The sequence below is a fragment of the Atractosteus spatula genome, chromosome 5 (genome assembly GCF_055471065.1).
Source record: "Atractosteus spatula isolate fAtrSpa1 chromosome 5, fAtrSpa1.hap1, whole genome shotgun sequence".
Lineage (NCBI taxonomy): Eukaryota > Metazoa > Chordata > Actinopteri > Semionotiformes > Lepisosteidae > Atractosteus > Atractosteus spatula.
In genome coordinates this window covers 55,774,907-55,799,721 of record NC_142710.1, presented here as the reverse complement: position 1 = coordinate 55,799,721, position 24,815 = coordinate 55,774,907, and the positions used below count along the sequence as shown (strand labels likewise).

General features: G+C 36.8%; 1 protein-coding gene across 2 annotated transcripts in view; it reads left to right on the top strand.

The window, feature by feature from the left end:
• mgll (monoglyceride lipase) overlaps positions 1 to 24,815 on the top strand; it is a 53,109-nt gene that overhangs the window by 6,000 nt on the left and 22,294 nt on the right. For both annotated transcript variants that reach the window (XM_088916533.1, XM_088916532.1), the window contains one exon: positions 11,307 to 11,413. In XM_088916533.1, coding sequence (XP_088772659.1) covers positions 11,307 to 11,413 — 107 coding nt within the window. The remainder of the gene's footprint in view (positions 1 to 11,306; positions 11,414 to 24,815) is intronic.

Below are 24,815 nucleotides of genomic sequence, written 5' to 3'. Positions count from 1 at the left end.
CAATTATTTCACTTGTAATTTTATTGCTCTTAAAGATTAAGCATTCACAGGATATGGACCAAACAGACACAAAAATGCATGCTTGCAACAGCATCTCCAAATGTGAAGAACGTCTGTTTCTTTTTTCATGTTATAAAAAGGGGACAGAGTGAAAATACTCTACATACTACTCTCACAAGTGCTAAAAGTATTTACTGTGAATGAGCTTTTTTTTCCAAGTATGATTCACATTTCTGTTCTATAGCAATTCCAGGTTAATTGTTATATTAGAAATTCCCAACAAACAGAAAAGCTGTAGATAAATTATTCAGTGAGAAGAATTACTCCACAGTTACAGTATGGCATGACATAAATTCTACAAAAAACAGCTCATTCCTGTAATTACAGTCATTAGGTTTACCTGTTGTATAAACAAACAAAAAGCAACAAGAGAAAAACACAAGTAGTGCAATAGAGTGGACTATTCAAATCGTGCTGTTTTGCAAGAGATGGCAGAATTCACCAGCCTGAACCATTGCACACACACCTCTGTAGTGCAGAAATGCATAGGAGAACAGTTGAAAGACAGATGCAGATGAGTGGAATTTTGGCACAGGCCAATTCATCCTGCTTTGAATGCAGAGATTTACAGTAGACAGATAGACAGATAAGTGGGTGCCCTGCTGCTTCTCTGTTCTGCTAAACCCAGCAAGATGTTGCAGTTTTATTAAACCTTTTCGGTTAAGGAGTAATAAAATCCTGAAATGTGGAGGAAAGCATGTTCAGAATGAGAAAAATATTCTGCCATTTGTGTTCATAAAATAAAAATGGGAGTTACAGATCTGTTTCGAGGGTAATGGACATGTTTTCCAGTCCTATTTAAGGTAGCACAGGCCCCTAGGTGTTACACAGTAGGAACATGTGCTTTCCATTATGTTCAACAGAAGGCAGACTATCACACGTGTAAAATCAGATTTTTCAATTTTTTTTTTTAAATATGGTGTTCATTACAAATAATACTGCACTGAAAGTAAAAACTTTTGAGCTACATTGTAAACCTAAAATAAACAGACTGCTTAAATGGCAATGAAAAGATCTTAAATAAGATCTCAGAAGAAATGGGAACAGAACCTGAACAGATGGAAAATGTGGTGAAAGCTATGTGAGTGTCCATATTCCCAGTTGTACGTCTGCGGAGCTTTTCAGTAGATTCCAGGGTTTTATTGTTAGTAGATAGTGAAATAGGAAGTCTCCTGGAGGCATAAGGAACTGGCCTCTAGTTTTGAGTCTAGAAGGCGAAGATGATCCAGAAACGTGCATTTATTTTTATTAGCTGGCAAGACACAATCTACATTGTGAGCAGGTTAGAAATGCAAACTAAGAACATTTGTCCGTGGGCGTTTCAGCGACTTGCACACACAATATTCTTTGCTTACATGAGGCACATCTATCTTAATATATGTGCGAGAAATGTTGCATTATCGGGATTTGAATTTTTTATCTTTGCTGATTGCGAGCAAGGCAATACCCATTGAAATTGTCTACCCTGGGGCGTTTTCTGTGGCTGTCCTTCACCTCCCCTCATACTGTAAATTCGTTACCCTTCATTTAGAGGATTCCCTTGTGTTTATGTGTAAATTTACCAGGTTAAAAAAAGCAATAGCAAAGTTGAGGTATTGGTAGGCAAGAAGAACAAATAACTTGATTTTTCACACTCACATAGCGAAAATACCACCTTATTTGCAGGGTTATGTAAATACTTGAGCTTTCATATCTTATGTCTTAGTGGTATTTTAGATTCAAATAGGGTCTGTATTTTGTTGGCACTCAAATAGCATTTTTTGTGATTTGAATGTGATTCTAGAAACACACAGTAATTTTTTATTCCTATTTCACATAAGAATTCAGGGCAGAGCTCTCCAGCATGTTGTTAGTGGTGGTGAACCTCTGTGCCCCTTTCTACCTGTGTTTCTAATCCAATCATCTAGGAATTAAAGTTGTGATACTCTTCAGTGGTCTAATATATAGAGAACAAGGATTTTCTTGTCTGTCGTATGGCATTTAAGCCATACGTATGGCCTTTTCAAGAAGGTGACAGCTAGTTAGCATTGAACAAGATGGTTTTTAGTCTTGTCACCGTTCACCAAAGTTCATGGTAAACTTGATCATTGGAGTAGAGTTAGTTATATTAAGATACATTAGGTTGAAATTGCATAGGCTGTAAAAAAGCCTTTGTAAGTTTATTTTTCTTATTTTGGACACAGAAGTCCAAATATGAAGGAAAATTATTTTGATGATTTAAAAACACCAAGCTATAATTTGTACATGAGATATTTTAAGAGCCGAAATCTAGTTTTTGGATACAAAAACAACATGAACGAGTTCTAAATTAAATATTATATTGCTATGTCATTTTAAAGTACCTCATTTGTAAAATTAGCACAATTGTTGTCATTTTCAGAGATCTTACAGTATTGGTAGATAATTTTGCTTTGTTTGTGCTGTGTTTGAATTACTGTTTTGTTCAGGGCTTTTTTGCAGTTCTAAAAGAGGATGAATGCTCATCAATTTATTTCTTTATATTTGTTTTTGAAAAAAATGTAAAATTCATGAGGGGTTAGAGTTGGAGGCTTTGTCAGCATGTAAGCTACAAAGGAATAAGCAGAGATTTATTTGGCATACCTGAGAAAGATTCCACATAGGAAGTGTTGTGTTTCTCTTTTTCTTTTTACCTTTCAGCTTGGAATTAACCTCTACTTGTTCATTTGCAATTTAAAATGAATGCTACTGTATATAGCCAGTCTTTATGATCCCTTTGAATTTCTATACAATACATTTAGTCTCAGACTGACTTCATAAGTGGTCCATCACGATTACAGAAGTGGAAAGACACTTAAACACCAAAAATTAAGCTCCTAAATCTATAGGAGATCAGGCAAATTTGCACAGCAAAATTTTTAAAATAAGCAGTAAGAAAATATTATAATTGGGAAATGGTTCCCTGAAGAAAATAAACTAATTGTTGTGTAGCAGTGCGTGACAGTCAATGAAAAAGGCAGAGCCAGTAATTTCTGTCATATATTATACTGTAAAAATGGTATATTGGATGAGAAATTGATACACAGGTGCCATGCGTTCACATATACACATAGTAAGTGGATGAGTAATGAACTGTCAAAATCAAACAGCTGACAAGAACGATGCATATACATAGCTTTCAGTTTTCTCTCCAAATGCCATTGCAACAGATTTTAAGTTGCATCATTTGATACTAAATTTGAGCTATAGACTTAAAGATTCCCTTTCCTGGGAAGTGCCTCTTCATAAAGGTTGTCACTGGTTCCTCGTTATAAGCAGACTAATACAGATATTCACAGACTCTCATATGACAAAATCCTTGATAATGCTCCAGAATTAAGAAAATGGAAGGAATTAAATTAAAGAAATGTTCTGTTAATGTCTTGGAAACGTCAGATCTGGGTAATTCATCAGCAAAAGGTTGGAAAATTGACAATCCAAATCTTTTGTAAATCCAAGAGATAATGTACATGTCCATTTACTGTACAAAATAGTTCATGGTCAAATGCAAACAGTTCTTTTCATTAAAGAACAAAATTAAAAGATACCAAATATTAAAATGCAAAGGGGAAATAATTACATTGAAATATGAAAATAATAATAGAGCTCTGAACCAAATTGAGGGTTATCAGAATCAAGTCAGAAACTGTGAAATCGAGTGCACTGTCTTATTTGCTCCAGCTGCTCCACGATAACCATACACTAAAGCTTTGAGAAATGTCAAATCTTTCACTAAACACACATACAGAAACTACTTTCTTTTGACATTCCCTCAGCAGTCTCTCTGAAACAGACGTTGTATATCAATAATAACCGACCTTCAAGATGGACATTTGCGTTGTAAATCTGCTTTCTGCAAGCAAAAGTGGCACAAAGTGCTCCATTCTTATTTTATGGCACGTACCTGATCGGTGCTGTCAGCAGGAGTCAGTGCCTTCTCTATGTTTTCTGAGCTAAAGCATTTTGCAATTCTTGAGTCATTTCTGTGGAAGCGTGGGGTCCTAATTACAAGCCTTCCACGGCACTCAAAAGTGATTTTTTTGTAGCATTTGACATCTATCTGCCTGCATGTTGAAAATCTACCAGGCACACGGCAGGTTTTAACAGTGTGAGTGCCAAGTGAATAGCTTTGGAAGTTAAAAAGAGTAACACTCTTGTCACTTCATCCATCCATTATGTATATTATTTTACGGAGGGTCAGGGCAACACAGAGCCAAACCCAGCAGACACAGGACACCAGCTGGGACTATGTCAGCACATACAGTACATGAACTTTAAAGTGGATGATTTAGGACAAATTAGGACAATTTAGGGATACCAATTACTGTACCTTTGCCGGCTTATGGTCTTTGAAAGGTAGGAAGACACTACAGCATAGAAAAAACCCAGGTGAAAAAAGTTATGGAAACAGACTCCACACAGGAGGTGTCCCCATCCAGAATCAATCCCAGGGCCTCAAAAGCAGTGAAGCAACTGCCATATCACTGGTTTGTTACTTCAGAACAAAACAATAATGTCTTGTCTTCTTCCCTTCTGCTCCTGTCTCTCTGAATTCGAGTTCATTCTGCACATGGAGAACTGGGTACAGCATAGTACTTGTTATATAAACAGTGGATTATATTAAATATAAATTTTAGGTATGTCCCCCCTGGAGTCTCTTAATTGTTGGTCAATGAGCCAGTCACATACAACACATAATATTTTCTTATCCTAACCCACAAGAATTCTAAATACATTGCACTATTCATAATTTGTGTCTGCCTAGTTTTTTTTCTTTTGTAAATACTAGGTACTAAATACTGTTTTGCACTCACTGTGGGCTGGAAAATTATAATGAGAGACTACAATGTACTAGAGTGCTTAGGATTTATTTAAGGAAGTATCATTATAAAGAAGCAATCTATGTAACCTGCAGTGCATGTCGAAGCTTTTTGCTAAGTAGGTGTAATGCCATGTTTTTGTGGGAAAAACATCTGAAATTTTACTCTATACAAGTTGTATAGTTGGACCTCTTCTTAAAGCTTTCATTTGCCCTTCAAACAGTTTCAGTAACTCTATACCTTAACAACCAGTTCTGCTAAGGGCCTACTGAAGGAGAATCAAAGAACACGTAAATTTCAAAGAGGCTTTGAAGATATATTGAGGTTTTAGGCCATTTTTTGAAACCTGATGCAAAATCCATTCTGTTAAGGTGTCATAACAACTTGTACAGTGCAAAGCTTTAGCTTGTTTCCTGCAGATTGGAATTCGGATATTTATTTAGTTAAAAAGAGACTCCACCAGTACCTGCTTTCCACTTGCCATTTCATCGCAAACTGTAAACTGCCCATGTCGCCATTGTCTGTTACTGCAAACACCAATACTGTGTTCATGCGTGTTGTAATACAGAAATGGGAGGAGACTGACACATCCCAAAAGAGTACTTGTCATGCATGAAATGAAGGAAGGCAAGTGCACATGTTTCGAAAATGTGATTTAGAAAAACACTTTCAGTTAAACCTAATGGTCGTGTGAAAGCGTTTCTCGTTGAGGGAGATATTTTTAAATTTGGACCACAGGCACCCTGTGACTTCTTCTGTGAACTCTTAGTAGCAGGCAGACATCCTGCCTCTGAGCTGAAATGAAAGGAGAGCAACAAAGCCTTATATGAAGAAATAACGAGCACCACTGTATTCGGTGAACCATAAGAGCTCTGTCTCTCTGTAACAAGTTAAACATCCAAGACCTTTCTCGACATTGTTCTTTGTGTTTGTTTTTTTTAAATGACAGCCATTAATCACAAATAATGTCTTTTTATGTGCTTTTCCTAAAATGTGAGATCCGTCTTGTATGGAATAGCATCTATTTGGCATGTGGTTTCAGCTCTAAATTACTAGCAGCCAGTAAGTGTCTGGCAAGCATGATTTTCAAATGTTATAGAAGGTTCTTTGTCAGAATGACTGTTGTCCGGCTCCAGAACATTTGCAGAAGACAAAGCCGCCTTTAGAGGATGCGTATCTAGCTGTCAGCGAACAAGTGGTGCAAAGTCACAGAACGGTAAACACATGCCAAGTCATTAAAACATGAATTATACCCTTGGCAGGCAGTCCCAGTCACAGGAGAAATATGATAAAAATGTTCACACTGGAGTAATCCGATTTGAAAAACATCCCTGTATTAGCGGTAGTACTGAATATACAGTATATATACAAATTCAGCAAAGTCAAAAGTAGGCCATAGTTTAGAGGAAATCTGTGAACCAGATACAGAAGCAAAGGGAGATTCATCAATCCTGCAGTTTCCAGTTACCAGAAATCTCTCATTGACTTGTGCCGGTATTCAGTTATTTAAATGCTGGCTGCTGTGCTCAGTAGACTCATAATTGGAAGCGGATCAATGGAAGGATCAATATTTCATCATATTGCAACTCTTTCACGCTAATTAGTCTTGTGTGCTCCCCATGTAGACTCTCTGTTAATTCTTCAGCTCTCAGGGCTACACACAGGGCTACATTCATTCTATATATATTTGTGTAGCTAGGGCTAGAGCCCACAGGTGAAGCCTTCATCAGAGCTCATTCCTGGAGTCAGTAGCAGTAAGCAGATAAACGAACACTTGACTCCTCCTGGATGGGATTAGCAGGGATTACTCCCCGGCAGTGCTGGTCAACATTTATTTAGCTGGGTGGACTGGGGCTACTGGCACTTCACTCCATGGTACAACAGCAGTGTGTCCAGAGGGGACTTGAACCCACAACCTGCCAGACATGAGTCTACAGAGGTACATACAGTATACTATACGCTACACTATACTACCCCTTTGCTGCCCAAAGACTACATTAACTATTATTCTATACAATATTAAAAAGGCAGCTAAAGGTAATTCCAGAGAATTCAATAATATGTCTTCTGATAAAAAGTTACTGGCAAGAATAAACGTGTCTTGATTCAAAACCTATGCAATGTGAGGTAAGAGATCCAGCAGGCAATGAAGAAGAATATATCTTAGCAATAATGCTGTTTTCTTTTTAGATGAGTCACGATTTTCCATAGCAGTAGTTTTAAAATGTATGATTCAGTGTTGCTCAGGACCTCTGAGTTGTCATAATCTAGCCCTTTTAATTGTTGTTTATAAAGTTACACTGGTGTTATGTAACCAGCTGCGTAGCATACGTCATAGCACAGAAACAACAGTCTAAACATGTCAGACATTGCTTATTTCCATAGGAGAATAAATTTTCTCACAACCAGTGGAACACCTTTGGCTAACGTATAGAGGCATACTGTATGAGGCCTTTGCTGACCTGACACAGGACGTTAAAGTAATGAACCTCTGAAAGACGTCATCTCTCAAACTGTAAATACTGTATACACAAGAGTCTGACTTCAGCACACACCTCTTGAAGAATTAAAAGACAAACTACTGTATGTGGCCGTTTTTGAAGTGAAAAGAGCCTCAGCAGCCTCAGCCAGATGTTTAGACTTTGTGAATACACCCGAGGAAAGTTGTCTCTGAGTAAATGCCATACTCCTCTAAACTAGACTATCTCTTACTGAGATGTGTTATTATTTCTCTTTGAAAAAACACTGTTAGATCCTAGAGAAAGTGACTCCAAGATAATACACAGGCATTTTTATTTGTCAGCTTCTCAGAAGATTATAGGTCAAGACAAAAAAAAACCCCACAAAATGTTGCCTAAGCCTTTTTAATTCTGTAATTTTAAAATTTTCTTAAGTGGTTGTATCTGGTGGAATATGTTGTTAAACATCTCCTTATTACTAATTTAATAAGGTATTTCACAATTTTGTTTTCCATAGTCTCAAAGAGTGGAAACATCCAGGGCTTTTATAAAAATGTTTTTGTGACTTCACTTGTTGTGCTGTTCCTAAACTGCCCTGCCTAGTCTAGCAGTTTTGTTTCCCTTCACAGTAAAGCAGAAACAGAAACAAGAAGAAAGAAAATTCACACTGATACTGACTAATGTTTCATTCAAACTCTATTCCATTTTTATGGTTTTAAACACGTTGTTTCTGTTGAAGGGGTAGCATGGTGGCCAGTCATTAGCAGTGCTGCCTCCCAGCACTGGGTTCAATTCCAGACCCAGGATGCTATCTGTGTGGCTTTTGTATGTTCTCTCTGTGTTCACGTGGGTTTCCTCCCACACTCCAAAGTAGGTTAGTTGGCTCCTGAGAAAACTACCCCTGGTGTGAGTGTATGCGTGTCTGCATTTGTGTCTGTGTGTGTCCTGCAAATGACTGGAGTCCTGTTCAGGGGGCTCCAGAATGTCCTGCCTTGAGCCTCTTGCTTGCTGGGATAGGCTTCAGCTCCTCCACAGCCCTGTATTGGATAAAGTGCTTAGAAAGTGGAAGGGCAGATGTGCTTGTCAAGACATGCGATTATGTTAATTCTTTGTCCGTATTATTTATGTGTATTAGATTTTTTGGCTGGAGAATTGTAGGTTGTATGTGCTGTAAGAAGAAGCATACAAAGTGTCCCCAACAACGGCAAATACCCTTTTACATCAAGAACTAGAACTTCTAGTCAGGAACACAGTTCTTTCAAAACTAATATCTTTTTTTTCTACACTTTGTCCTTGCCAGCTCGGATATCTTGATTTGTTCATATATTGTATGTGCTGTGGGCCATTATGGTTCATAATATGCTGGAGAAAAGAACAGTCCCCCCACAATAAAGAAAGAAAGCCCAATTTTTAAAAGACTATGCCATGTGAGAAATTGTAGGCTTGATGTGTAAAAGTTTGAAATTGTGCAAATGAAAATTTACCATTGGGAATGTAAAGTTTCATAAATATCAAGTATTTTATTTAATGCGCCCTTGGCCAGACATGGTCAGAACACAACAAGTCTGGCTGCCATAAGTTTCCGTTTTTTATTGTTTTACTCTTAAATATTCTAAATCTAAAACCTCAGTGCTTGATTAATGGTTGTGATGAAAGAGTTAAGTCGAGGCTGATCCCTGCAAGTTCCATACGAGGAAATGTATTTCAAAAGATGTTTTGGTCTTTTGAATTCTGAATACTGCCTTCGTGCCAGAAAAAAACACCTAAATAATGAAAACACATTTCCTAGAATAGACCCGTGTTTTACTTTCATTATAATTTTCAAAGAACAGAGCTTTTGACCAAATCAGGAAAAACTCATTCAGTGTAAGAATTATTGATTGACTATGTGTAATGGACTGTTTCACAGTGGATGTTTATTTTACCTGCTGCTATTGTTCGCTACAGTATTGGTATTCACTTTAATGATCTATACTGTTTAACATAAAAAGACTTAAAAGAGCTTAAAAATGTAAGTATAGGCAAAAAAGATGACTAGTTAAAAAGAAAATATGATTGAACTTTTTTAGTTACAGGAACATAAGCGATAATAATGTAGTTATCTTGAAGTGGGTTTCAGGGTGCTGTTTGATTCTCTCAGTTTCAAAACTCACACCCTCACCCTACGCAATTCTCTTCCTGTGATCGATTTAGAGTGTGACTATCAAGGCAGCGCCACTCAGTGTTGCTGGGCATTTCTCCCTTTTTGGGCTGTGTTGTGGAATAGATAAGGTCTTGTTTGAAAATGTTTTGGGAGACATCCCCTGCAGCTTTTTGAAGAAGTGTGCTATTTCATGTGTGCATTGGTTTAATCGCAACTTTCTGCAACCAGCTGTTTTTATATCCTCTGCTTTTCTTTGGATTTTTCAAAATAATGCACACACTCCATCTGCTTCTGAGCAGAACATGCACGTTTCTGACAGCCAAATATCTTCAGTCCCTTCTCCCACTCTCTGGTTTGACTCTTATTTATGCCTTCGGAGACTCATTCTGAAACAATTTGTTGCTTCCACAGCTGTAGTATAGTGGAAGTGGGTTTTGATGTATTGATCAGTGGGTTGATGTGTGGTTAGAGTGTATGGAAAGCTGACTCATTTGCTGCACTGTCATTTTTACCATTTGTATCATTTTAACGGAGCTTGGAGAAAAAGGCACAATCTTTTTTTGCAGTGCTGCTGTGTGTGTTCCAATTCTACTAAAGGCATTATGAGCAATCTGTACTGGAATTTCTAACAGACATTTTCTAAAGAAACATACAACACAATGCTGTAAGAACTCAACCTACGGTACACATAATATCATGAAACCAAGCAGAATCAACAGTGACACTACTGTTATATGTTTTACATCTTGATAGGTTTCAATTGAAATGAAAGCATCTGCCAAATGAAATGTACAAATACAAAAATGGACTGGCAGGAAATTCAAGGTGTAATAAGCAAAAGCAAAGAACTGCAATTATTTCATAAACTTATTGGATTTCTTTTTGAACTGATTTCTTGCATGCTTGAACCTCCTGGTACAAGTACATACTGAAAAGGAGCCTAAGTTACTGTAATATACAGTATGTTTTGTGCTTTGACTGTGAAAAGCAGGAATAGGTTTGTCAAGACACGGTATATAATGATAATTGTGTGTAGATGCATTGACTTCCATGTTTACATTGCTCCGATGTCTGCATGCAAAACATACACACATCTACACAAATTCAGCCTTAGATAAGAACCGCTCAAAAGTTACCTTTAGTTCTTTGCAGCATTATTACAGTTACCCATTTATTTGACATTTTTATCCAAAGCCACTTATCTGCACCCACTTGAATAGCTGGGTATTTTAGAGGAGCTGTTCTGGTGCTTGCTCAAGGATAGGAATAGCAGTGCCTCACCCAGAGTGAACACACACTCTTTCAGAGAAACAGCCAGAACCCTAACCACTGCCCCACAGTGCTGCCCTACTTATACTGTATAAATACCACTGCTTCAAAGTGTCACCTGTCACCGAGTCATTGTTGCCTGTCATTCTCACTGTCAGGGTTGCTATACATGTGCATTTTCTAGTACTGTAATTTCTTTTGCCATCCAACAGTTCTGCTCCTGTCTCAGTTTCCACCACGCCAACGTACAGTAACAGCACTTTCTGCTAAAAGCAAAATGAAACTCCCCTATTAAAAGAAATTGGCACATTCCAGCTGCCTACCGGATCTCTTTAATTAGGCCACACTTTTCAGGTTTATTGTGTTGTCACAAAAAATAAAAACCCAACAGGTGTAAACTTAGCTGGATGGCGGTAAATGTTTGATGAATATGTCCTCAGTGCGGGTGAGAGGAGCAGGGAAAAGTTGGGCGTCTGAATAGAGGTGGCTGTGGGGTAAGGTGATCTCCATGTGAACACGAGCTGATTATTTTCCCTCTTACCTCTGACCTACTTCCAGAGCGCTGGTTTTTATTGCCCATGGGGCTGCAGAGCACTGCGGAGGCTACAGCGATCTGGCCCAGACTCTGACGGGACATTCCCTGCTGGCGTTTGCACACGATCACGGTGAGTATCACACAGACTTGCACCAATCATAGCATCACCAGCACGGAGGCTTGTGCTGCCTAGCAGCCTAGGAGTGCTGACACATTTCAGGAAGACAGTGTGGCACATTTCAGCCAAGAACATGAGAAAATCCCAGCTGCCTTCTGTGTCTTGGCACGTGTTCCTCATTATGCTGAACACATAAACCAGAAATAACCCCAGCAAGGAGACTCTCCACCCTCTCCCCCAAGTTTCTGGAAGTGATGAACAGAATCATTTCAGACGCTTCATGGTTTATTCATGTCGGAAAACATCTTTGTGCCATTAAAGCTTTGAGCTGATCTTTTGATAGTGAAAGAAAGGAGTGCATTCTGCAAAATAACATTTCATCTCATTCACGACCTCTTAATGAGGGGTTTTAAAATTTGTATGGTAAATCCAGTATTTCTAGATGGTAATGGCTCTTGGAGTTCCCATAATATGAATTTTAAATGCCCATTTGTTGGTATTCAGTACTGATAAGATTAGGTTAGGGTTAGAGTGTTAGGGATAGGTCACAGGTAAGGCTTTTATAGTATGTATCTAAACTTTTGTATTTTTTGTATTGAAATATACTTTATTAATATTATAAAGAGCCTTTACAACATAGTAAATTGATCAATAGTTAAATGTATTTTATTAAATTAACTCTTTAACCTAAAGCATTCCTTTCTCTCACCACACAATAGCACAGCATCCAGTCTGTCCAACAAAGCAGGCAAATTGTTATACTTATACTTACTAATTAATTGTTTTACTTATACTTACTTAGAGAAACTTATTTTCTGTACTTCTGTTACATTTTCTTTCTTGCCTCTAATTTTCTAACGAAAATGCAAATGAAAAGTTAATTCTCTATTTGGCTTCATCTATGGTATGTATTTTGGATGTAGTACTATTCTGTGGTTCCTTGTTATTTTAGCAGTTTTCTTGAAATTATTTTTTTCATTATTTTAATTTTTTCTAGGTATACTTTATTGAGAAAGTTTATTTTGTCATCTGGACTAGTAGATTCAAGCTCTGTGTTCTGCTGTAACAACTAATTTACTCCTTGATCACATGATGCTTCATGTTAAGAATGCAGTTCTTTTTTCCCACTAATTGGCATTACAAAACAAAAAAAAAGTGTTGGAACCACATGTGGTTTTAGTGCTTCTGTAAAGCAGTCAGGTTTTAGGTTTACAAAGAAGAATATTTTTTTCTCAGTAAATTCAGAAAAATGGAAGTGTAAAAATCAACTTTGCTGTTTTATAACCAATACCTCTTATTTTGTTAAACTTAAGACCAGGGAACAAATGTGTTTAAAAATGTCTGATAGTACTGTTCTCCATTAAAAAAAAACCATTCAGTGTTGATTTCTACATTTCCCAAAAAATAACCATTGGACTGGCTCATTAGAAGAGTGCTGTATTAAGGTTGTACAGTATGTCATGTCTCAGTGCATTCAAACTCAGTTACAGGGCGTTCACATTACATTTGAAAAAGGAAAGGCAAGACTGCTCTTGGAATGCCTTATGTAAGCACTTTGAACCTATTCTACATTAACCGTGGTATTTAAGTTAATAATTCTCTTCTTGTTCATGTGCCATTTTACACACTTACTCCTGCTTGCACTTTTATAGAATTGGCACTAAACCACATTACATCAAGGACTGTATTTTTATCGCACTGCTCAAAAGTTTAAATCACATTCTATATTTAATCTCTGTTTAAAATTAATCCTAAAACTATCAACAGGAGTAGGCGGAGAGTGATCGCTAGATCTATTTCTCATGTATACTGATTTGTTTAGGGAATTACATGCAATAAGGAGGGATTATTATTATTATTATTAATGTTGTTGTAATTTACTTTAAATAATTACTTTGGTTTAACAGTGATAAACCCATTAAACCAAGCTCTGACCTATTTCTAGTTATTGCTGTGCATAGTTTGTTTACTTTCAAATTAGTCATGTTGTATTTCTTAAAACAGGCTATTGCTTTCCCATTCTGTAAGAGGCTGTGCATTTTGTCAGTGTCTGTAACTTTAAAAAGGTTACTAAGCAACAGCTACAGCACAGATGTGTGTCATCATTGGCAGATGTGGAGCAGTTGTCAGATGTGCATTCTCATTTATTGTCTATAATATAATATAATAAATATAATATAAATAATATAATATTAATAATCGTTTATGTCTTTCTTAAACTAAAGAAATATTCAGAGGTACTCACTGCAATGCCTATACAATATTATATAATATACACTATATTTATATATATACATTTTATATGCCTGATAATGCATACAGTATAAATGTATTTCTTAAACTAAAAAACATTCAGCGGTACTCACTGCAATGCCTGCCAAAACTTAAATCTTGGTGGTTTGCCAATTTATATTTTTTGCTTTCTTCTACTTCCAAAAGGGATAGAATTCTTGTCCTTATAAGGGTAGATTGTGTTCACCCAGTGATGGTATATCCACATAAATATGCCGTTCGTGGTGGAAAAACACCCTCTTTTGAACTCACTAATGTACCAATGGATAATAGATAAACAGGCCAACGTGGAAATATTTACTTTAAACAGATAAACATTTTTTTCTGAAGCATTCTAAAGGTTAGTCTAATGAGGCAAGTTATGATGTAATATTTAACTTCTTTTTTCTAAACTCTTCGTCAAAATATTGCATGTTTAAAAGAGTTAAATTCAAAAAAAGTAAAGTATAGTGTAGCCAGCAACATTAGGCTACTGAGTACAAAGGTCTACAGTACTGTGACCTTTCATAGGGTATTTCGTGTGCATAAGGCAGATCATATTATTGGTAAAGGAGTTTATGATAATGGCTCTGTATATAAAAATAAATTTAGAAAAGTCAACAGAATTCCAAAACAGGATTAGAAGAATTTTGGGGGATCTCAGATTTGAGTTAAACATTTTTAACAGTGGTTAAGGTGTTTTTGTTAGCTAGATCCTTATCTAGGTAATCTTTGCTAATATCTCAATATCTAGCTAAAGGATAGACTCAAATAAGTTGAAACACACATTTCATTCATTCAGCAACAATGTTCATCTCATTTCAGACCTGTACTGGATATAGTATTGTTAGCGCCTAAATTGCATGGAATATTCCAGAGCTGTTTTTACATTGATATGCCTTAGTAAATATAAAAAAAATCCCCCAGAACTACAATTCATTGATTTTGTGATGAGTGGTACGGTACATCATCTGCCGTGTGTGAATTAATATCACATACTATACCTCATGTGTACTTCTAATCAAATACCCGCTTTTTCCAAAGTAAATTATTACTCTAGGGATTTACTTCCTAGCAACAGGAATAAGCTCCCTTCAAACAGAAAGCAAAATCACATCTGTGTCTTAGACTGGAGCCTTCCTCAGAGTCTGCTCTCCACAAAATTATCATCAGACTGTGGGACATGATAAGACACTGTGTTTAGAAAGGGAAATGAAAGATAGCAGGACAATATATCACTTTCATGTTATTGCTTCAATAAAGAGAACTGATGTTCAGTTTCCATGGAAATGAAATGTATTTGTATGTCATACGCTACTGTTTGACCTCAGTTTTGATGACATACAGGAAACATTTTATGCTTATGTTTCTTATGCTTATGTTTCCATATTTTGATCTTCACTGATTACAGTGGTTGTCAGAGTAGCACCTGGCATGCAGAAATATCTTTCCATTTGGAATTCTAAATGTACTGCTGTCTGTTGACTCTCAGAAGATGTTTTAGAAGTCCTCTTTCTATACAAACTTTCCAGATAATTGAAGAGGTTCTTCAAAATTCACCAGCTCTTCAAAATGTCGATTCAAATTCAACATGGAAAATACCAAAAATTGCTTTAGGTTTGGTTATGAAAATGATTCTGCACTTACCGGAAAAAATTCAAAATGCTGTGAATATTATTATAAATTTGCATCCAGTAAAAATGATGTTTTTCTGCTTTTATGATGGCAGTACTGAATCTGGAAAAAAAAAACCTAAATACCCTGTTTTCGGCTTTGGGGTAGTATATTGTTATAGTTTAGCTGAACATATGCATTGTCAAATTGTATGCAGTAACAAATAGTTACTTTCCTAAATGTTTAGATCCTAAACATTTAGATAGAAAACAACAGATAGAAACATTCAGATCAATGTTGAGATCCTTCTACTCTGGTACATGGGAACTTTGAAAATGACACCTGAACTCAGGCCAGAGAGCAGATTTCAATCTGGTACCCACTGTGCACACTTATCATTTTCACTCTCACAAACCAGACTACTGTCATCCTTAGTTTTGTTATGAAAATTCCCTTGACATGTCCATAGATCTTTTCCTGCTGTTCATAGGTATGGAATAGATGCTTTTAAATGTTTTCTGGTGCATTCAAGTGTTATGTGATTCAATGAGACTGTCATAGGACCAAATCTGTATAACCAAAGAAATATACCAAGTAGATGTCATAGACCTTTCGCAAACAAAACTAAACCTGTGCTAATTTTATGGATACAGTATTAAGGAACATTTAATAAGCATGCCCTATTGAGTGCTTTGCTCCAAAACAAAAAACACTATATCATACAGCTTGCTGTATTATTTTTTGGAAAAACCTGATGTGGTCATTGCTGGAGCTGTTGACTTTTTTTGTATGACGTTTGGGCTTTTTACGATCACAGATCTGCTAATATTTTTCATCCTTCTAATTTTAGTGTACAAAATCCTGTCAGTTCTTTTCTGCTTTTGTAAACGTCATTGCTGGGAGGCAAAAAATTGGTGCATCCTGTAGCGATGTGGTTCATCAGGCCAGAACTCATCCTGGATACCATAGCATTGACCAGGGAGGTGCAGATGACTGACACCCATCCTCAGACTGAGACTGGATACTGGTCCACTGCAGGGATTACCTGCAAAGAAGCAGTGTTGATCTCTACTGATACAGTGGGGAGACTGGAGTAACTGGGGTAAACTACCTTTTCTGTCACAGGCTGGCACAACCATGTCTGTAGTAGAGACTTGAACCCATGATCTGTTGTCAACAATGAGTTCAAAGGCTTATGCACTTCACCATGTTGTCACCAGTAACTTTCTTCAGCACTTTGACCCTCACCAGGTCTGGGAAGGGATGAGTGGATAGTTAGAAGACGGAAACTGGCAGTTCAGGGATTTCTTTCTGGATTGACTGTATAAAAAGACAGGAATGCTTTTATTTCCATCCATTTTGCATGTGGGCGTGACAAGCACATAATTATACAATACACTTTTGTTATCATAAAGAATATATTTTTAAACATTTAACACAGTTTTACCAATGATTTCCAAAATCCTCTAAATCCAACCATCAAATTAATTTTCACAGCAGTGAAACTATTTTTTAAAAAATGAACAAATTTATGAACCAGCGCTGAACTCAAAAATATAAACTTTCAGCAGTTTCTAGAAGCAAAATCAAAACACAGAACCAAAAACTATACAGTATATATCATAAGAAACAAGACAACTTCTCCTTCAAAATAGTGTGTTACAAGTTGGTCAACACAATCATTTGTTTCTAAGACCATTTTCCTAATGTAGCAGAATAAAAAGCTGCACTCTCTTCAAAGATCACAAACTGCTTATTTGCCATTCATTACAGTAAAAACATATATGCAAAAGCAAAACCTTGACAATTTGCAAAATGTCAGAAACCCAGCCTCCTTACTGTGGAACTGTGAAGATTTTGTCAATGTTCTGGACAAAAATCTAAATAATAATTACAGAAAAAAGTGACTGAATAGGTTCTAATTATATAGGAGCACTACTTTCTTCGCTGTGAATTTAGCTGCTCTGATAGGTGAGACTAACATTGAGAGTTTTGGGTGTCCAGAGCAAACGCCAGAATTTTATCTGTTTAACTTTGTCATAATAATAATAAACATATATTCTTCTATTAATTTTTTTTGTTAATTTTTATTAATATTATTAATTTTCCTATTTGGTGTTTTATTTTGGAAGGCTAAGAAAAGGTTTCCTAGTGTGGTTTTATAAAGCCTCATGGACATTTTTAGGGGGTTCTCTGAGTCTCAAATTTGTATCCAAAGCAGCAAAATAAGTTTTGCATCGTATGTACTATATACTTCAACTTCAAACATTGACGTTTGAAGAAAGAAAATAGAACATGTTTATTGTTTTCCTGTATTTTTGTTTTGGATATTTCTTTTTAGTGTGCGAACTGAGTAAGACACATACTTATACATCTTATATTTCAGACTTGATGACCAAGGGGTTACATTGAATTACTATGTACTATGTCTATACCTTCGAAGGTTTAAGGACACATCCTTCCAAGGGCAGAATTGGTCTTTGGAGGGCTGAATAGCTTCAGGATCAGAAGAAGTTTTAGTTCGTTTTCTTAGTACAACAGGGCACATACAAATTTCCCCCGTGTTTATACTTCAAATATGTGGTTCGATTATAATGAACCACTTGTTTCTGTCATGTCATGTTTTTTGCTTTCTTTTCCTGGCATTATTGTGTATTTAGCTTTAATTAAACTAGACATTGGTGTTAAAAGTAGCTGGCTCTGTGAGTGGAGTATTTTTACATATGGTCCTGTAGTTGATCTAACCTTTGTATCTAGACAGGGTGGTGGATGTTGTTACCGGTTATTTTAGAAGTTGTTAAAACCAAGACCATATGTTGGCTGTAGAAATTCCAGTAAAACACGTTTGTTTGCTAACAACAAACCAGCTTCATGCAAGTCATTTCATTTCCTTGATGTGTTCCTGTATGTATTTAGAGTATCACATCTGTTGTCTCTGAGTCAAGGTGAAACAGGAATACAGACTCATGTGCAGCATGCTCGACATAATTATTTAATAATACAGTGCTTCTGCCTGAAAATGCTATGATAAATGCAATACATTAGGAATTCTGTCTAAAGAAGTAGAAGTTATTAATGTAGTAATTTTGAAATGTATGTTTTTTTCAAGCAGTACATTATTGTTCTAGTACCATAAACTAAATCTTTCTCTTTTGTTATATAAATCTGAAACAACTCCTTTGCACCCTTGTCCATCTTAGTAGTTTCGTTTATAGTTTTCATACTTATATTTTGCTCCCAAAATAAACTCCATCAGGTCAACCATATTTGCTTTGTTTAGTTTTAATGGAATGTTACTCATTATTTGTAACAACAGTGTAAATTCCTGATACAAATGTGTGTACAGGAAGAGGTTTCTCAACACAGCTGAGGAAACCTCTGATTTATCTGCAGCATTGTTTTATATTAGTAATGATGGGAAGTGTGGTCTTTTGACATTTGAAACAGAACACAGTAATTCCAGTCTGACAAATGTGGTAAGAAATAAAATTCTAAATACGTTATGGATGGTTCAGAATAGTGAGCGTTTTGGTTTGCCTCTAGGATTTTGTTAGCCAAAATGTTTAATTTCTGCCAGAAAAAAGATTAATTTTCCATAGCTGTTAAACTGTGAAAGGAAGAGGAAAAGTTCTAGTTTTGAATGCCCTTAGTTCAGTAATGCATGGAGAAATTGCCTAGTCATGATAAGGCAACATGATGAACTAATTGTGTTACAATGTCATTTTCAACTTTTCAGAAATGGATTTTTCCAGGAATGTATGGCCACAGGAATTTACTATGTCTGTTTGGCAGTGTAGGAATGGTCAGGGTCTAGTGAGAAAGTGTAAAATGAAGAAGGCAGGTGTGAGCTGTGGTTGAAAAGAAATGGTTTGCTTGTGATAATCGTGAATTGCAACATAAATGAAACTCAGACTCAAATAAGAAGAGGGAAGCTCTGTGGAAATATTTTCCATAGATAAAACATACATGATAAAAACAGCACAGGCTTGGCCTATATAATCTTGGCCTTACCATCTGGAGTATTAAAACCACCAAGTATTTTTTCCATACAGCTCAAAATGCAGTATTTCAGCTTTTGGTAGACATTTTGACAATTTCTTTCCGAAGGGGTGGGGTGGGGGGGATTTAAAAATAATCCCAGTTTTCCTTTGCCTGCTTCCAGAGATTTGAGGATGAACCAGGGCTCAACATGCTAGCCATCTTTTTATGTTTTGCCCCCTGCACAGTCAGTGTACCATTTTCTTACTATAATGACATTTTTCTTTCTACTTCCATATCGTCCATGTGATCTCTGCTCTCCCGTCCCAATTGAAATGGCTGCCTTGGCACCAAACAGAGCCCCCAGGGTGGAGTATGGGGAAGGGGGGAGGGACTCAGGTTCAGGGCTATACGAGGCTTCTCCTCAGGAAGTGAGAAATTTCCCTCCCTCGGCAATTCATCTTCTCATTCCTGTCTCTTTTTTCCTGGAACAGTTCAGTTGGTTATCAAAAAATAATGCAAATAGTGTAATTGGTGAGGTGGAAATGGTTGCTGAAAATGCTGTATTTTGATTTTAGTGGGAGGTGATCAGTGGTTGGTTGTGCCGATGATCAGATGTCTGTTTGTTATTTTATTATTTTTTTGCTTCTGGACATCACACTGATCAACATCTCAAAACAATGGAACCTCAGGTGGCTGTGGGACGTACAGTATTACGTTAATTGTTTCATCCTCCACTTTAAAGCTTTAACATGAGTCATTACGGATTTACTTCATTTGAAGGTGTATTTTGTGGAGATAATCTTCACTTAACATTTGCCATGTACCTTAGGCTCTCTGTATTTTAAAAAATTTTGTTTATATGATTAAAACATGATGTACCTCAACAAACAAATATAGGTTTATTTTCTTGTTACACCACTTATAATTGGGTGGATTAAGATGAGAAGGAGCTGGATAATTGTTTTATACACTTTTATGCACTCTTGCATTTTGATGGGATAATGGTCACAGAATCCTGTCTGACTAAAATGCATTGGAATTAAAAGACACGTGAAATGTCATTTCAGTCCCCGAATTTCATCTGCCTTTTTGGAGCAAAGATGATGAGAAAAGAAGTCGTCTGACCAATCTTGTCATGTAGTTTTCCATTGCTTGTGTTGTACTTATCCAGTGAATTTCATTTTTTACACGTAGAGTTCATTTGCAGGACATTAGTATAACAAATAACATAAGGAATGATGTGCCACAGGTTACGTTGTTAATAAATGAATGGAATATTCACCCCAGCTGGTTGTATGCATGTACCATTCTTGACTTCAGTAGGAAAACAGTTCTCTAAAGCTGACCAAACCCATTAAGTTATTGCCTGAAACCGAAGCTGCAGTTTCTCATACAATAGACATGGCCCAATGTAGAAGCTCAAGTGAATGGAAGTCTTGTTCGAAGCGTTGCTATTTAAGGCTATGGTTATATTTTAAATTTAAAAAGACATTAGAGATTTGGCGGCAAAAATAACTAAGGTGTCCTTTACCAGGATGTGCGTAAGGCTGTGATCCATGTGATGATACCTAGCAAGCACAGATGCACTAAAATGCTGTTGCTCTTTGAAAGACTGAACAGTAATTATCACAAAGTGGCAAAAAAACTGATCCTTTAAAAAAAAAAAATTCCTATCAGCTGTGCACATACATGGTATCTCAACTCACTTTACAATCATATGCAGTATATCCCCCCAGTGCCTGTTTGTTATGTAAGGCCTCAGTGATTCGTGCTCTGGTGTACTGTAATGTGATGCATAGAAGGGTTTAAAATGAATGGGCACCATTGTGATGACGTTGTGTTCGATATTTGGAATAGTTCTGAACAAACCTTGTGCTTCTAAACAGTGTGTTTGTGGATGCAACTTGTTTTTTTTTGTTAAAAACCATTATTCTTAAATCAACAAACATGACATTTTACAGTTAACCAACAGCTTTGAAATTATATTCCTGAAGACAACAGTTTTTTTTTATTTTGGCACAGTAATGTAAATGATACATTTTTAACAAGAATTAAAAAACATTTTTGGTCTTAGCATTATCAGTGTTACTTAAAAATAACATGTTTAAAGGGGTACCTCTATAGTCATATATGATACAAGAAGTTAGATTAGTTTTAAGTGAGATATTTAAAATGCAGCCTGTGCTTGCTTTACATAATTTACCTCTCTGAACTGCAGTTAAACTTTATGTAGTTTATTTATATTTGATAGAGTTACATATCAAATGTTTGGCATCCTTCATGTTCTGACTGCCAGGATATCTGTACAGATAAAACCCACTCTGTTAGGAACAGACACAGAAAGATACATCTGTGTTTTTACAGTTGATACTGTACCTTTCCATATTAAAATATTTCACCCTTTCCATTGCATAATAGAATAGCAGGGTTTCATCAAGGTTCAAAATCTGAAATAAGCCACAAATGTACATTTTAACCTGATTTATGTGACCAAATAGTTTTATTTAATTTTATTGTGGCTCAAAAATTGGCAAAGTCGAATTGTTTATAAAGACTTTGAGTACTGAGCAATTAAAAACTCCGAACAGATTTTAAAACACTGGTGAAAAGAAATCTGTGCAGCCGTACACCAGTATCCTAAGTGGAAAATGACTGGCTGATGTTTGTGTCCTACAAAGAGTGTCAAAGCTTTTCAAGAGGCAAGCAAAAGCATTTTTTCTTGCTTCTTAATTACTTTAAATGCTGATTCTATAAAAGGAGCAACTGCACATTCATCAGGAAAGAGGCAAGCATCCTTGTCAATGACAGCCTCTTTTGAATGGTGCATACGCAATCAGAAAATTGCCAAGTGCATTTTTGATTAAAAATGAACCAGAAATAAATCCACTATATCCATTAAAAATGCCTTCAATAGGATAATTGGAATATATTTTAAAAAAACAGTAGATTTATCTGTTTACACATGTGGAGATGGAACAGGTTTATTATACGTACTATCTCTATATCAGTTGTGTACTTTTGTCAGTAAAGGGCAGGAGAACAGATGAATCTGTTTTTGCATTATTCATCAGAGCCTAGCCTGAAGAATCAACCTTCCAAGTTTCGCCACTTTAATAAGACATCAGGATGTGTGTTTTTCTTGCCAACCAGGCTGAGCAATCTCAGTAAAAACCCAGGACTAGTTACAAACACGTGCTGCTTAGTTTGGTGCCTCTCCAAGATTAATAATCTGTATTTCTGATTGATGTGCCCTTGCATCTCTTCTTAAAAAAAACGAGAAGAGTCTCTCGCCAAGGTGAAAGCTCAGCTTTTGCACAGTGTTTTGTTTTTGGGAGGGGGTGGGGGGGGACTGTGAGCACTTGGGACTGCTGTCCTCTCCAGCATCTTATCAGGTTTGATTTTCAACATTGATTCTGACTGGCACACTTTTTGCTGATTACACTTGCTGCTCTTTTTCATCTCATAGATTTTTGCAGTTTTGCTTTTTGGACGTGTAGCCTTGATTTAAAATTAGACAGAGCCCAGATCCCTTCTGTTACACGGGCTGCAAACCAAGCAAGGTGCTGAGCCTGTACTCTGTATTCTTTCCATAAACTAATGGAAGGAGATCCAGAAGCAAAACAGAGATGCTTTGAGCTTATGTGTCAGGGTTGAGCTGAATTAGTTGCCTCTACTGGAATCTCTCCTGTGTGTACAAACTTGACCTTGTTGGCATGTATGAGTTCACGTGACCACTCGCTCCATACGGTATGTTACTTATTATTTTACTGGCTCAGAGGTCTGCTTGTGTTTTTATATTGATGTATCTAGATTATGCATGTCAATAAGCAATGTTGGAGTCTCCAGTTGTGCTTTCTCCAAAAAATATGCATTGCTTTTAACCGCACTCTTGGAGTCTGTCAGTTGAAAATTTCGAAGGGGCTCTGGAATTTTACAGACCTTTCAGAGTTATTCACTGCATGTGATGGAGAAGCATTATAGTCAGCAGCCTTTGTTCTTGTGCTTGAAAGATGACTGATGGTAGTATAGAGCTGAATATTTTTGGAGCTTGAGACTGCTTTCCTAAGTTACTCTCAGGCAAGTGAGCAGTGAATGCAGGCTGGAATGCATGAAAGTAGCTGGTAGGCCTAATTAGGTTCCCAGCCTACTTTTGTTCTGCGGGCGGCTTGCCCACTTCACACATTTCCTGCAGGGCTGGTGATTTGCCCAAAGTGAAGAAAATGTTCCCCTCATGTCTCCAGCAGATCCATGTAACAAAAAAGATGTAAAGCCTAATGGCATGGAAACAGAAAGGTGAAAAGCACTGCAGGCTGTCCAGGATGAACAATTTCAAGAATAGTCTTTAGTTTGAGACTGTGAGAAGGCTTGTAACCCCAGTATAAACCACAGAATTTAAGCATACCTGAATATATAGACTTGTTGTCAGTGTAATATCTTATATTCGGAACTTCAGCCTTCCCAACCTGCACAATCAAGACAAACGTCAAAACCTCTACACCAAAAGGCAGGTTCTTGCTTTGGGTAGTTTAGTCCTAGGGAGTGGCCACCATCTAGTGTCATTTTAAACGGTAAGACCTGTTATGCTTTAACCCTTTAAAACTTCACGGTATTCTCAATGACTGAAAGGTGTTAGTGACCCAAAGAACATAGATTCGAACCTCCATCCCAGACACTTCCAAACTTGTAACCCACACAGCCCAGACACATGCTGAACCTTCTACGACATTTCACATGTCTCTTTAGAGTAGCAGTAGAGGGTGATGTTACTCTGACTGTCTTGCAATGTGAGTGAGACCTGTTACATCAGCAGATGTTTAAAGATTATTTGAATTTGAAATGTGGAGCTAAAATTCGGTCAGACGTTTTACACTTGATTTCCCGTTTGGTCATGCAATTCATCTCTGCACAGATGCACAGCTGAATATACCATCCTGTCTCACAGTCGTATGGTTGCCCAACTAAATTAAGTATATTCTCAATGATTTTGCAAGAGATGAAATATTCTTTTCAAATATTCATGTCCAAGAGATTCTGTATATCCTACCATTCATTATTCCCTCGAATTGGCAGGAGCCTCAATTGTGAGCTCACAAAGTACTCTACAAATAAAGCGCTGTGTTATTTTTAGGCAGAAGAAGCTTCTGAGGTTTTATTCTGATCTCTGCTGAGGCTCTTGCTTTCAACTCAACTTCAGTTCAACTTCAACTCAACTTCTCAGCTCTTGGCTGTCTCTCCCAGCCTAGATATTGCAGAAGCTGTTTTGAATAGATTTGCTTGTGTATTCCTTTACCAGCACTATGTAAGGCAAACAGTGAAGAAAGCAGCTCGTTTGTTCATATACAGTTTTTGATAGAGCGTACAAGATGGTATATGCTCATGTACTCTTTGAAGAGGGAAACAGTTCAAGCTATGTGTTACGAGCACAACCAGCATCAATTAATTCTCATTATTCAATCTCCTCTTCCTTCACTATTTAAACCCTCCATTCCCTCATAGTCCTTGCTCAGTGCTAGGAATTTATCCGCCTCCTGAGCGTGAAACATCCTCT